Source organism: Megalops cyprinoides, chromosome 20, assembly GCF_013368585.1.
Source record: "Megalops cyprinoides isolate fMegCyp1 chromosome 20, fMegCyp1.pri, whole genome shotgun sequence".
In the NCBI taxonomy this organism is placed as follows: Eukaryota; Metazoa; Chordata; class Actinopteri; order Elopiformes; family Megalopidae; genus Megalops; species Megalops cyprinoides.
In genome coordinates this window covers 15,998,817-16,014,506 of record NC_050602.1, presented here as the reverse complement: position 1 = coordinate 16,014,506, position 15,690 = coordinate 15,998,817, and the positions used below count along the sequence as shown (strand labels likewise).

Sequence of the window (15,690 nt, the reverse complement as noted above, 5' to 3'; positions counted from 1 at the left end):
TGTGCACTTGCCAGGAACTGCACACTTGCCTCTAAATTGTTTGAACTGACAAAAAAGGTTTTTTGAGTCTAGAATTGACCTTAGGCATGGGATTGAAAATTTAAAAACTTACTTACTTACTTCTTTTCTTTTGCTGGAGTACAAAATCAGAGACAATGAATATGGGTTGTTTAGTCCACACGCTGGCTGCGAGACAGAGAAGTGGAGAAGTGGAGTGTATGAAATAAATTTCATACATGAAATCCACTCACAAGTTCTGGAACTGATTCATACAGTTGTTTAGGGTTAGGGTTAAAGATAGTCTCCCCTATGAATGGTGTCTTGAAGCCAGGTCCCTCAGTTGCCCAATGGATTGTGATATCCTGAGGGGGCCAGCAGGGTAAATAGCCCTCATAAATAGCTCTCATACATCCATATGTCAATGCTAACAGATGCTCCTGGCTTGCAAATGCTATAGACCACTTTTGAAAACGAATCCCTCCCCCTCCCCTAAGTCATTGGCAGTGCAGGAGACAGCTTTTCAGATGCACCCAGAGTCCCCAAAGTCATCCACTGTGGGGTAATGTGGCTTTTCAGTCCGTGCCACAAAAGCATGTGTGTCCGACATAGCCTTCGATTGTACTGTGAGAAGCTGCAGAGTTGTCTGGGAGAAGCTGGTGTTGCATTCACATAACAAAATGGATCCAGTGACCTCTAGGGAATGACAGCACAGTGATATTGATATTCTGCCAGATGCTTTGTGTCTGGCAAATTTTGTGTTGCCAACTTTGTGATTTTGTCGCTGGATCTGAGACATTTTGGACAACAAAATAACATTATAAGTGTTGCTTCATATACATTTTTACTCTAGTAATCAAGGCAGGAAAATGCTTAAATCTGTTACACAAGTGTTCAGAAATGCACAAAGCAGGCAGGAAATGAATTATTTTCTCTTCTGAACTGCCCTCCAAAGCCATGGCCATAGTGATGTGTGGTATCTGCCCACAAAAAGCAGCTTTTGTAGGGCAATCTGGTGACTTTCTAATCTGAACTGTAGTTGGAAATACTGCATTCTTTGCCCCTCCCTCTCCCATTGATAAAATACAGCACTCAGGGTGACTGTTTTCTTAACTGTCAAGGGACAGTGCATTTGAAGAAATTCCTGTAGCTAAAACACCTTTTTATGTCCTTGGCAATCAGAGTTGTTATTCTATAATAGATGTGCTTTGGTTCTCATTGTCTCTGATAATGGAGAAAGGACACAGAAAAGGGGATTGTTTTTTCGCGCTAGCTGCTGAGGAGGATACAATCACTGCGCTGTAATTGAAACGTAATTGGTTGTGAATCGGTGCGGGCTAGCACTCCAACCGGAACGAGGTAAACAGCCACCCCATTTCTCACAGCAAACTATCCCCGCTGCCTCTCCACAATAATTGGGATAAATGGGCTCCTTACATCCGGATTCATCGGCAGAGTAAGCAGGGACGATGGGGGCGGGTTACATGGGGGATAAAACCTGACTTTATGACATTGACTGGTGCGGAACTGATGAGGTGCACACTAAATGGCACTGCATTTCATTTATTTTCCCATCCCGCTCTCCATTTCTGATTTACTTTCCATTTTCCGAGGTTGATTTGCTCCGTTCTAAATGAGGTGTGCTCTTCCTGAGTTTAACATGGGAGGAACCGAATACTTTGTGTGCATCACCGTTCTGTCCTCAGCTTCATTACATGCAATTACCCATGTCCTAAAACTTTGCATATTATGAAATTCATGTACATGCTATTATTGTAACAGTTTTAACAGTTTAACAGGGAGATCCAGCATTCTAACGTGATTCACTGAAGGAGTTTCCAGGTTCCTGGTTGTAGAACATATGACAGCAAGAACATAATTTTAACATTACTACAGTGTGTTACTGTATCTTTGCTTTTTCCTAATAAGGATATATCAGCAAGACTTTTAAAACATTAGGATGTGCTGTGTCCCCAGTTCTCTGTCTGTAACTCTGTTTCTTGTGTCTTTGCAGTGGGAAGAGGTAAGTGGGTACGATGACGCCATGAACCCTCTTAGGACTTATCAGGTCTGCAACGTGCGGGACCTCAATCAGAACAACTGGCTGCGCACCGACTTCATCCCGAGGAAAGACGTGCTCCGCGTGTACGTGGAGCTCAAGTTCACTGTGCGTGACTGCAATAGTATCCCCAACATCCCCGGCTCCTGCAAGGAGACCTTCAACCTTTTCTACTACGAGTCTGACACAGACAGTGCCACCGCCACCACTCCGTTCTGGATGGAGAACCCGTACGTGAAGGTGGACACCATCGCTCCCGACGAGAGCTTCTCCATGCTGGAGTCTGGGCGGGTCAACACCAAGGTGCGCAGCTTCGGCCCGCTCTCCAAGGCCGGCTTCTACCTGGCCTTCCAGGACCTGGGCGCCTGCATGTCACTCATCTCCGTCCGCGTCTTCTACAAGAAGTGCTCCACCACCATCGCCAACTTCGCCGTGTTCCCCGAGACCGCCACGGGAGCAGAGGCCACCTCCCTGGTGATCGCGCCTGGGACCTGCGTGCCCAACGCCGTGGAGGTGTCCGTCCCTCTCAAACTGTACTGCAACGGCGACGGAGAATGGATGGTTCCCGTGGGCTCATGCACATGCATGGCCGGATTTGAGCCTGCAATGAAGGATTCACAGTGCCAGGGTGAGTGTTACAGCATTAACTCGTTTGTTGTTTTTAAATCTCGTTTGATGATACGAAGAGTGAGCACTGTGTGATAGGAATTTCACATCACATTCTTGTGTATCCTTTTGTACAATACACAATAGCTGAACGTTTCATCAAAAGCTTTCCGTTTGAATGACGCCTCTCTTTTTGTCTGACAATTGCATATTTTCATCTTAAATCATCAGCTTGCACCAATTGTATGCAGCTGTTTTCATTCGAAATGTTTGCAGTGAGGACCTTCTCCTGAGTGTTCAATTTGAAGACAGTAACCAAGTAAATATAAGTTTGAAAAGGGAATGGAAGCCTTTTGACCGCAGCAGACGAACAGGCAAATAGAGGTAGTGACTGATTCAGAGTAAGGTGAAAGGAAAATGGCAGAATCTCAGCTGGAATGCTGAGCAGTCGGTGGGTTTGCAGAGCGCTAGGTGTGGAAGCCGGCGTTCAGAGGAAGACTCTGCTGCGAGAGGCATCGATCGGGAGCTTCGGGAAGTGGGAGGCAATGAAACGTTAATGCAGACAGAGAGATGGAGAGGGTAGCGGAGCCCGCAGTGAAACTGGACGGGTGCAAGGGGTCAGACAGATACAGTCTCCCATAAGACTGATAACACTGCTGCAGAGCATCCTTCAGGAGAAGGAGTAGGGGAGATAGAGAGGGCGGTATACAAGGAGGAGGGGGGCGATAGATGGAGAGGGCAGATGACAGGGATGACCGTGACCTTCTCTCATGAGCTAAAGCAGGTGCCTGTGGAAATATCTTCCCCGTGGCTTTTTTCAAAAAAGACGGAATTTCCACTCTGGGGCTCAAGGTTAAAGCCCTAGTGACTGGGTTGGATAAAAAGGCCCTCTAATCAAGAGGCTGTAGACCGAGGGCTATTCTCTACACTGTTGCACTCCTGCATTAATCTGAAGGCTGCTGGACTCATTAACACCCCGCAACAGCACAAGGAAGACACCCACATTAATATTAATTGATGAGACGTTTTTTAAAGTCCAGCAGTGCTATTCTTTCCCTCTCTTCCAATTTCAGCACAGTTCTTATCAGTTGCTTAAAGCTCACGTGCTGCGTGAGAGGGTGGCTGGGGGAGTTGGGGGGTGCTCGAGATTTGCATATTCTCTGCCTTCATCTTCTTGCTCAGGAAAGTTAAGAGCCAGACCTTGCCATCATGGAAGTGATTGATCAGCTCTTTCAGTTTTCTAAAAAACCATCTTGCCATGTTAAAAGGGAAAGGCTCTCTTACTGCCTTAATGAAGACTTGGGTCTGAACAGCCAATTTTAAGCTTGTCTTAGATCTGGTTTTTATCAAAGCAGTGAAATGGTTTGAAATGTAAAGATAAAATTGTGCTGTGCGCATATTTTATAGTGGTATGTATAATGCAAATGGTCTTGTTCCACTGATGTCACACCACCCTCAGATTTTACCTCTTTTAACCCTTATGGAAAAAAAACATGTACAATAATGTGACTATTATGTATAAAGTATCATATTTATTATGATTTTAGTAACTATATTACATTAGCATACTGTAATAAATAAATCCAAATACTATATATCAACAACTAATATTTAATATGAATTTTACTGTGATTATTGTGACTTTCATAGGATACATTTAAGCAGTTCTTACTGTCTGTACACTATGATATAAAAAACAGTCTACAGCATATGCATAGAACATACTGTATCTGACAGTAACAAAAATATGTATATCATATCATCTGTGTCATTTTTGACAGATTTAAGTGTAAGAATAATATATGTGTGTATTTGTTTATTTCTGCTCTGACAGAATGGGATGGGGGTGCATGTGTTGTCAGTATGAAACAGACAGAGCGAGTTCAGAGTGCTTTTTTCTGCGCTCACCAGGGGAGTATAATTTTGGAAAAAAAATCATGAAACAAAGGCACACACCAGAAGAAAAAAGAAAAAACAACCACGCTGATTGTCAGATGAAGCTATTCATGACAAGACTGTGTTTTCTTGTGTTTGCCAGCCAAGGGCATTTGCCTACAGCCTAACTCTCTATCCAACCCCCCTGTTCGTAACAGCTTGCCGTCCTGGGACTTTCAAGTCCAAGCAGGGGGAGGGTTTCTGTTCCCCCTGCCCCCCCAACAGCCGCAGCAGCTCTGGAGCTTCAAGTCTCTGCTCCTGCCGGAATGGCTACTACCGCGCTGACAGCGACTTGCCTGACTCTGCTTGCACCAGTGAGTACTGGGGACACCCGCCGCCCGCCAGCCACAGCACACACACACACACACACACACACACAAACAGACACACTCACACACACACTAACAAACAGACAGACACACACACACACACGACTGGCTGTCACACGCAACTAACTGCTGTCATATACCATCACATCAATTTGCGCAACAGTCACACGCATGTGGAAAAACATCAAAAGCCGTTTGATGAGGACATAAGAAAGGACACCAGAGAAAATGTAGGGCTTGGAATGCACCAAGCATGTATAAATCAAGTTTGTAAGGTGGCCATAGACTTGCTGTGTCCCGTGGAGTTCTTCTTTTAAAATCTATAAATGTTTTACGGAACCTGAACGAATTTCGGGTTATCAGTTAAATCTATCTTTAGGGTAACCCGCTGAATATCCGATGAGAACGGCCCTGGGTTTTCTCTCGCAGAACCGTTTGCCTGGGCGCTTTGGCACAGAGGGGGCCAGCATGAATCGCCCCCCGGCCTGTTTTCTGCATCGCGCTGAAAAGTTTCAAAGCCCTCAGCAAACTGGGGAGAAGGAGCGAGGGTTAACCCAATTCCAGCTGATGCTCAGAAGCTCCAGCAGAACGCTCCGGAGGCCTAATTGTGTTTGTGCGTGTGTGTCAGACACAATCAGACAGCACTTTGTGCATAATTGGAGGGGCCGCGCTCAAAATTCTATCGGTGTAATTGGCTGCACGGGGCACGCTGGTGCAGGCTGAAACTCGGCCCTGGCGGACAAGGGGAGGAATTTAACCACGGGATGCAACATGCAAAAAAGGGAAGATAATCCCCCCGGTGTCGTAATTTTTTTTTCTTCTGCCCAGTTTTGAGTCTTGTTTGGTTCTCCCACAGAGCTCAGAGAGACAGGGCCCCAGTAATTGGATAAGAATGGCTTCAGCCTAGCTGTTGCTCCTTCCTTTCTCAGTTCGGGGTGCGACTCATTCCAACCTCAGCTTTCCAACCCTCTCTCCCCGCCTCTAGCAAAATGCTTCTGTGCTGGAGATGTGTGTATTATATGATGACTGAGATTTATGGCTATGTGACTACACTTCCAATGACTAGTTTCGGCTGTCTGCATATGACATATATGTCAACGCCAAAGTATTTGTAGCAAGGGTTCCGCTTTGTGTCATGACTGGACATGTAGAGAGCTCTCTGTCATGTTTTAAAGTGCTAACAGAATGAAATTGCTACTGCTGAGCAGGTGAATATTACTAAAAATGAGAATGAGTAGGTCAGCCTGGTATCCTGGTGGAAGCATGGCATAGTGGTGAAGGAACCAGACTTGAAACCAGAAGGTTTCAGGCTTCAATCCTTGCTGCAGCTGTTGTATCCTTGAGCTTAGGCTGAATTGCCTCTATGAATATTGCCAGCTGGATAATGAAATTATTTATAAAAACATGTGCGGTAGACCTGGATATCTGGTAGGGGAAAAATTACGTAATAACAATACAATAATAACAGTAACTAATGAAAAAACCGAAACAAACGATCCCCCTTTTTTGTCCCGGCAGCAATCCCCTCGGCTCCCCGGAACGTCATCTCCAACGTGAACGAGACCTCCCTGGTGCTGGAGTGGGGCGAGCCGCGGGACCTGGGCGGCCGGGACGACCTGCTGTACAACATCATCTGCAAGAAGTGCCTGCCGGAGCGGGGCGTGTGCTCCCGCTGCGATGACAACGTGGACGTCGCCCCCCGCCGCCTGGGCCTGACGCAGAGGAGGGTGGCCGTGCGCAACCTGCAGGCCCACACCCAGTACAGCTTCGAGATCCAGGCCGTCAACGGCGTCTCCAACAAGAGCCCCTACTCCCCGCACTACGCCGCCGTGAACATCACCACCAACCAGGCCGGTAAGTGCAACAGGGGACCAGAGTCCAGAGACTCTCCTCTCGGAATTTTACGGGCCTTAAAACGGGACCGTCTTTCCTCCTTTCCTTTCCCGCCCTTCTAGGGTGGCAGTGTAGCATAGTGGTTAAGGAGCAGGACTCATAACTGAAATGTTGCCAGTTCGATTCCCCACTTTGGCAAGATACTTAGCCCACAATTGCCTCAGTAAATATCCGTCTGTATAAATGGATAACATTGTAAAAAACTGTAACCTATGTAAGTTACTCTGGGTAAGCCTGCTAAATGCCAATAATGGAATGTAATGTGTTGCACTATTGTGGGAATGGAAACCCAAGGAAGATGTTTGGATGAATGTACCACTTATCAAGTGCTTATAAATTAGCCTTGTATGGATCATTGACTGGTTTGCATCTTGGACTATGCTTTTCCTGATTGACTGTTGTCAACAACACTTACAGCTCTGATTAGATGTATATCACGATCTGATCTGATGTAAAATGATAACTGTAAAATAGAGACACATTTTCAGAAAGCAGTCCCAGGTGCACTTAAAAAATGGAATGAAATAGCCTGGGTGTCCCTGCAGATAAATCACATTCAATGAGGTCCCAGCCCATTGCTCGAAGGGGAGAGTCAGAAACTGTTTATTTTGCATTCACTTTCGAATGCTGCTATTTCTGACTAGTCTTAATTTTTTTATACATGCACTACATAGGCAACATACCACAGACCACCCTATCCACCCTGTTCACAATGTTATCACGCAGTGCTCTTCCAGTGTGCAAACATCATATGCTAGGTTTAAGGAATTAACCTCTTCTAAGATGTTCCAGATGTCACAGCAGCATCTTAATGTGAGTTGGTAGTTAACATGTGTGTGAGGTGGAGATCCTCCATCACCAAGCCTGGCTCAGACAGCAGCTCTATTATGCTTCTTCCTGTCCTTGTGTTGCAAAAGCCCTCTGTTTCAGCACAAAGCCCCAGGAATGCCTCCTTTTTGCACCCCGGGCTGGAGGTGGGGGGTTGGGTGACAAGCCCTGTAGTTCCTCATTGTTTTGCATGGGTCGGGCATAGGGGTTACATGGACCCCCTCTGAAATCCGCCAGAGCCAGGGGAGGTTCACTGGGAAGCGAGGATTCACAGTGATCAGATTATCCTGGGGCTTCTCCCAGGGTGTCCCGAATATTCATTCAGCATTTAAGACCAAAAATAAATATGGGGTATAAGCCGGTCGGCCCTCCATGGTTACCCAGGGTCTTGGCCAGGGGGAGACCCCTTAATCCCGGGGTTGCAGTGATCAGGGAATCTGTTCAGGGAGTATTGTCTGTAGGGGAAGAAGCGGGGAAGGGCGGCTAGCTACAAGGCCGGGTGTTTGGGAGAGAACGGGGACATAAAGGAGCACAGAGAGAGAGAGAGGATCAAAGAACCAGGCTGAAGGCTTAAGCGCCTCTTAACAAAGCCAGTTGGAGGAAGCCAGAGAAAGAGAGAGAGAGAGAGAGAGAGAAACAGAAACGGTGAGTGAAATCAGAGAGGCGGAAGGGTGAAAGAGAGGAGAGAGAAACCGTGGAAGGGAAGACTAAAGGAAATTGAAACACTGCGGCTGCGGAGAAGACCGAGCATAGGAGACGGCGAAAGGTGTGCAGCCCAGAAATACAGAAGCAAAACAACCGTGAAAAGCTGCACAAACAACAGAGTGTTCAAAGGAAAGCGTGACTGAGGCCAAAGCGTGAGAGAGGAGCGAGAGGGCTGAGGCGCAGATAGGCAAAGTGTGAACCAGACAGGGAAACAGAAAGGGACTGAGGCTGGCTGGTGCATTGTGTGTTGTATGGGAATTTTATTTGACAAAAGTCTGGCACTGGTTTGATCTCTTGATTCGCCATTCGTCATAGAGATGCAAGTCTCAGAAATGCAAGAAGGGAACCAGAAAAGAAAGCTGAATATCAATGTATTGAACAGAGCCTGTGAACGATAGTGGCATCATTGCATGCCCAGTTAATAATAGAAAGGTTAGACTTACAGTTTTATTGGCACTGTATATATATATATATTATAATATTTAACCACCACATTTGTTTCTGTCATCGCAGCCCCTTCTGCAGTACCTACGGTTCACCTTATGGGGGCTACAGCAAGCACGATGAGCCTCTCCTGGCTGCCCCCAGAGAAACCCAATGGAATCATCTTGGATTACGAGATTAAGTACCATGAGAAGGTGAGAAGCACCATAAATCAACATGAGGAATGCTGCACATTCCTCTCATTGTGGCCTTATTTTTCTTACAGGTGGGGATTCACAGAAGAATTCCGTCCTTTCTCTGACTTCTTTGTTGCGCCTTATTTTATCTCTCCTCCACCTCCTCCTCCTCCTCTCTTTTTCGCTCTCCCACGCTCAAACTCATGACGTGCTTGTACAATGCACACCAACCCAAAACAGAAAAGAGGATTTATAGTGTACAAAGCAGACACACCTACCCAGCTGCACAGACGGAACACTTTAGACGCCTGTTGAATGACAGCAATGTTATGCAGCGGCTAGAGAAGTGGATTTATAATCCGTAGTTTGCTGTAGCACCCTTGACTGACCTGAATTGCTTAAACAGGTACAACACTGAAAATGGATGACTTGTAAAATATAAATCCCCTAAGATTAAGACATCTTTAATCATTAGTAAAGATAGTAATATCAGTGGTAAGTGCATTGCATTTGCATGGCGATGAGTAGGACAGGATGGATGACAGTGAGCGTTGCCTGTGGTCTGCAGGGACAGGGCGAGGCCATTGCCCACACGATGACAGCGCAGCGCAGCTCCGCCCAGGTGGAGGGCCTGAAGGCGGGCACTTCCTACGTGGTGCAGGTTCGAGCGCGAACCGTGGCGGGGTACGGCCGCTACAGCATCCCAGCGGACTTCAGCACCAACCTGCAGAGTAAGGCCTCCCTTCTCAATCCCCTCTCTCCGCCTCTCGCTCCCGTTGACGCCCCATCACACCACCATGCATGTTTTAATTCTGTTTGTAGTGCTTTCATGTTACCCCATCTGTGCAGTGGGGACTAGCTCTGTGCACTAACCCATCTCATTTTAACACATGGTTCAAAGGGTTAACTTGCTTTTGCTACCAAATATTAAACAGAGTTTGACTAAGGACGAATGCACGGACATTCTGCAGCAGTTGCATAAGTGTGCGGGTAGGTGATGAACGTCCTCAGAGAGGCCTACTTTCAACTATAATTTAGAGTGGATTTCCTGGAGGGCTTAATTGGTCTAATTACTTAATCAACCATATGCTTTTACACCTACTCTTTTAGCAAAGTACACTGCAGTAATACATTTCCTGAGCACAGGGCACAAGTACAATTTCTTAAGTTCAGCAAAAATATCTTTGAATATAAGGTAGGGATGGGACAGAGTATTTAATTACTTGAATATTCTACCATGAATTCACTAATCTGTTACGTGGATCAGTATTCAAATGCTTGTTAATTAACTGAAAAGAATGAAGAAAAAAAAATCAAAGGTTCAGTCTTTCTCGTCAGTATTCATGAAGCAGAGTGTAGAAACCCGGCAGAAAATAACAGATAATTCATTGATATTATTAATTTTCTTGCCTGAAAGTGTGAATGAGTAAAGGTCTCCTTGCACTGAATCATTACTTATGCAGAACTGGAGTTTCATTTACTGCCTTGGGGGGCAAAAAAGCGGGTTCGATTATTTGAGGAGTTGATCTTGGGAGCCGTAGAATATTCAAATGTGAAACTGCAGAGCACGTCCCCACCATGAGGCACAAGTCCACCACACAGCTGATTTTGTAAAATAAAATGTAAAAAAAGTAAAAGTGAACGAAGTACTGTTCTAGCATAGTAAATGAGAGTTGAAGTTGAAGAAGAAAGCAGTGTGCGTAGGGATAGGAACTGATGACAGCACTGGTGAAGGATGATAGGTAGATTAGAAAACAGAACCAGTCAAAAGTTTGGACACACCTACTCATAGAAGGGTTTTCTTCATTTTTACTATTTTCCACATTTTGGAATAATGGTAAAGACATCAATACTATGAAATAACACAAATGGAATTATGCAGAAACCAATAATGTGTTGAACTTAAATCAAAACTATTATATTTTAGATTCTTCAAAGTAGACAAAAAATGTTTTAAAATTATTTTTTGGAAAGAAATTCATGGATAGACAAATATAAATAGTGACTAATGGTGAATAGTAAAGAATGGCTAACAAATTTCAAGTATTTAAGCATAAGTCTTTACATCAAAATATCTTTGAATACATGTTTCCCATTATCTTAATCAGGTAGGTTCAAACTTTTGATTGGTACGGTATGTGTTTGAGTGGAGATGTGTGTGTTTGTAGTGTGAATGGAGATGTATGTGTTTGTGGATGACCCGCTCAATCTGTGCCGTTCGCAGGTAACCCGGAGAAGTCACTGCAGGAGCAGCTGCCCCTCATCGTGGGATCGGCCACTGCTGGCCTTGTCTTCATCATCGCCATCGTTGTTATCGCCATTGTCTGCCTCAGGTAAGAGTGTGCCCCTTCGCCAGCACCCCGATGCGCCGTTGAGCGTTCCTCCTCCTTTTTTGTTCTTGTCAAGCCGGTCTGTCCATGCTGATTTTTTGTGACAGTCCATCAGAACTGAAGCTCATATAGGTCACTCAAACTGCAGCCATCTGTGAATTTGCCAAGCTGTTGCCCGCAATCATGATGGGAGGTTTTTTGGTTTATATCTCTCTTGCGTTTGCTATATATATATATATATATATATATATATATATATATATATATATATATATATATATATATAAAACAGAGTTGTTGGGAGCTGAAGTTTCCCTTCCAGCAAATTAAATTTGAACATTAAAGGCATTCTTTTTCACAGTGTGTAAGCCAATGTTGATGAACATGGACTAAATTAATCAAAGTTGTTTTTCAAATACTGAAATGTCTAAGCGGTGCAGCATTTAGCAAAGTGGTTTATAACAAGCTGACATTTAAACTGTGTTGCTTTAGTAAATATTGAGCTGCATGAACAGGGAAATATTAAAATGGAAACTATACTAGTTTCCCTGGATAAGGGCACTCACTAAGCACAAACAAAGTACTGTAATGTAACGAATGAGCTTGAAACCCTGAAAAGTCAAAATGATGTCGGCTGTTGGAGCAGGGGTTCCTCTACTTGTATATGGTTGAGGATGGCATGCATATTACATGCTTCCTAAAAAGCAGCCAAATACAAAGCACAATGCTGTGGAAGGTTTCATAAATTGTCTTGTGACTTACTTTGTAAAATTGAAGTACTTACTTTTGGTGGTTAGATTTGTAAAATTGAGCCACATTTTTATGAGCTTACAATGGATCAGTAGAATTACATGCATATGAACAAAATTACATAATATACAGTGAAGAAAAGCCCATAATAATGTCATCATTAATGCATCTAAGTGCTGCATGTTCTTAGGAAATATTGTGTAGAGGTTTATGGAGGTCAGTGTAAGCCTTGCAAATTCTGAACACTTATCAAATTTAAGAAAATCGCTCCATTGTGTCTGCCTTTAAACTGTGGCAGTTTCCCCCACGAAAACTACAAAAAAGATCTTGCCCTGGTTAAATAAATGGAATCTCAAATCTATTCCACAGATAGTAGCTGGAATCCAAATTTGAGCTCTAAATCATTGCTTTTTTTGGTGTGTATTCACTAGATTAACTCTCAACATTCCCCTTTGCTTAGACAGAACGTTCCAGATAAAAATGTCCTTTAGGACCTCCGCATCCAATGCACTCAATTAGCCTAATCCTATAATGCATGAGGCAGCCCTGGAAGACATTTGTTGAGCCGTAGCGAGCTGGCCGCGGCGACGCCTGAGTCCGGATTAGCGCTGCGGCTCTAATTCTTTGAACGTGAGTTCGGTTCCCAGCGAGTCTCCTTTATGTAACGGAGCGGCTCGTTTCTGCGGGGGCTACGGGCTGCGGCTCCAACTGGAGCAGCTGTTGAACGGGGCGCCTGGATGCACTTCAGAGCTCCTCGGAAAGACACACGCGCAGCCGCAACGCTCGCTGGCTCGGCCTCCAAAGGGACAACTTCGGGGTCGACCCGCAGAGCTGTTCGCAACCGTGTACAACAGCAGGCCGCTCATTGTCGCAGCTGTGCCGGGTGACCAAAGACGCTATTGTGCCCTCCCCCACCCCTCCCTTATCCGCTGGGAGTCGGCGGTGACCAAAGCGCTTCAGACTGGCACTGTTCCCATGGAGACATAGCTCACGCCGCCGTCAGGCCCGGGTTCGTCATGCCAGGCTGATTAATCTCGTTTCTCCCATCTTTTCCTTCTTCTCTCATTGATACATTGTGTTTCAGTGCCTGCAAAAACTGAGGCTCTGGCATATTTCAGATACCGCATTTGAATTGGAAATGAGATGCAAATTAGCAGCAGGGCATTATTGTCCCGGTTACTGGTTAGACAACAAAGGATTCACATTAACATCTAATTCCAACACCCCCCCCCCCCCCCCCAATACCCGAACACCCTTGCATTAATGGACTGATTCCAGAGAAGCAAGAAAAAGAAAGGAATGAAGAACATGGAATCAGTATAAACCACAGCAAATTTTCCAGCAAAAGTGTGCAATGCATCATCTGGAGAATAGAGGCAGAATGGTGGTCTTATCAGGAGATATATGTTTTGGGATATCTATGGTACATTTTGATCTCATTTTCTCACAGAAGATAGTGTCTCGACTCTTTTTTTGTTCATGTTTCGAGAGACAGTTGCTGTCCTGCTTGATTTGCTCTCCTTCCCTACTTTAAAAAAGCCACAGTCTCACCAGAAGCTTGAAAGTTTGCTGTCATTCTGCACTTTTTAAGAGGCTCAGTCTGTAACCAGGAGGTCGGAGGTTCATTCTTATTCTGTACTTTCAAAAAGCCTCAGTCTGATTCAACACTCACATTTAGAATTTTGATGTGGAGTTTTAAAGTTTTTGAAATAAGGCACAAAAAGCTGCCCAGCCATGCCAGCTCCAGTGTATTTTAAAAAAATGTATATATTCACAGAGTATTGAATATCAGATCAAGGCCATGACGCAGGAGTTGAGGAATATGATGCGCCACCAGACGGATGCAGGTTCAAATTGCTGGCTGACATGTTGCCTAAATTGCCTCACTTAATGTCCAGCTGTTTTATAGATTTTAAAAAATCTAAGCCATGTAAGACATCCCATCTGTTTAGTTAATAAGTAATGTAATGTAATGCGGCTAAGGCTGTGCTGATTTGTCCACAGAAAGCAACGCAGTGGTTCAGAGCTGGAGTACACAGAGAAACTGCAGCAATACAGTAAGTCCCGGCTCCCGGCATTCACAACACTAAACACGCTAAAGATGCTTTATCCAGTGTGCATGATCCACATTCCAGCAAAAGATCTTTGTCCTGGGCTTATGTAAGCAGGTGGATTACACCAGCCTTAAGCCGGGTGTGGGATAAGCAACACCTGCTGTTGTTCTACAAGAAAATAAAACCCAGGGAAAGTGTTTGGTGGGTTCCACCATGTATCAGTCTGCATTATGTTGTAGCGATGTGTCCAGGTAAACATGTTCCTCTGGATTCATTTTCAAATAGTTGTTTTCTTTTTTGCAAAAAATGTATACTTTCAAATCCAAAGGTATACGTTAAAGCATGTAATGTAAGGTGAGGTAAATGTAAGACGTTGATGCTTGTGGATTCTGAGAGACCATTGTCCTGTCTGATGTGAATAGCTTACATGATTGTCTCCTCTGTTTCAGTTACACCCGGGATGAAGGTCTATATTGACCCCTTCACCTACGAGGACCCCAACGAAGCCATCCGCGAGTTCGCCAAGGAGATCGACATCTCCTGTGTGAAGATTGAAGAGGTCATCGGCGCAGGTAACCAACACAGGCTCCTCACCAGCAGGGGGAAGACCGCTAGGCACTTCCAGGCCATACCGTTAGAGGACTTCACTCCAAGCGGTACTTCAAACATTTAAATTAACCACCCCTCTCACTCCCCCCAATCCCCAAACTGCTTCATTCACAATGCTGGTCCTGGGGGGCCACCGCGCCTTCAGAATTCAGTCCCATATTGACCCGTGTCTTGTGACCCTGAACTGACCCTCCCCATTCTGAAGGTGTCTCCAGGGCCAGGATTGTATTCATCTGATCTATCGTTCAGTAGCTTCTTCATCAGTGGTTGCCAATCCTGCCCTTCAACAATGTGTTGTTTTTCTCAGCCATGTTGATGGATATGTGTCGCCACTCTGATGAGCCCCAGGATATGTAGTTACTGTTCTCTCTGAGCTACCTCTAAAAGCTGTAGGACTGTGGCCTGTGGCCCCCCAGGAACCGGGTTTGGCTTATTTAACTTGAAGACCTGGGACTGAATGGAACTGAAGTGTCACGCACAGCTTGCCCCTGCTCTACAACAGCGCCTCTAACACAGAATGCTGCTCCTACAGCCTGTCGCTTCTCAGTCTCGTCTTTGGTGACAAACCCGACCTCTCTTTTCCTTCTTCTCGCCTCCCTTCCTTTCGCACTGGGCCCCAAAACCAGGTCCTCACCGCAAGTCGTCTTCTGCCCTTAAGCTCCTGTCTCCCCCCAGCTCTCGCTCTCCCGCCCTCTCTCCCTCAGAACTCTAGATGTCCCTTTCCTTCCTCTCACCCCCCCCCTTGGTGACCCCCCCCCCCTCCATTGAGTCCTGCCACTCTCCACACCCTCCCAACACTTCCTGTCACTCCCTCATGAGCTGTCCCTGGCTTCTATGGCAGTTCCCCCCCCCCCACCTTCCTGGCTCCTTGGTTTTAACCAGTGACTCTCCCACTCCTCCCCCTCCCCCACTTTTTTCCCCTCCACAACTCCCTCCCCCCCACCTACACCTCCTCTATCTCTCCCCCCTCCTTCC

The 15,690-nt window shown here is 45.5% G+C and overlaps 1 protein-coding gene across 4 annotated transcripts in view; it reads left to right on the top strand.

Moving 5' to 3' along the window:
• LOC118796151 (ephrin type-B receptor 3-like) overlaps positions 1-15,690 on the top strand; it is a 59,399-nt gene that overhangs the window by 36,112 nt on the left and 7,597 nt on the right. For 2 of the 4 annotated variants that reach the window (XM_036555003.1, XM_036555001.1), the window contains exons 3-10: positions 2,012-2,684; positions 4,756-4,911; positions 6,445-6,780; positions 8,866-8,990; positions 9,541-9,703; positions 11,197-11,305; positions 14,057-14,109; positions 14,556-14,762. In XM_036555003.1, coding sequence (XP_036410896.1) covers positions 2,012-2,684; positions 4,756-4,911; positions 6,445-6,780; positions 8,866-8,990; positions 9,541-9,703; positions 11,197-11,305; positions 14,057-14,109; positions 14,556-14,762 — 1,822 coding nt within the window. The remainder of the gene's footprint in view (positions 1-2,011; positions 2,685-4,755; positions 4,912-6,444; positions 6,781-8,865; positions 8,991-9,540; positions 9,704-11,196; positions 11,306-14,056; positions 14,110-14,555; positions 14,763-15,690) is intronic. The other 2 variants (XM_036555004.1, XM_036555002.1) reach the window with 1 other exon arrangement.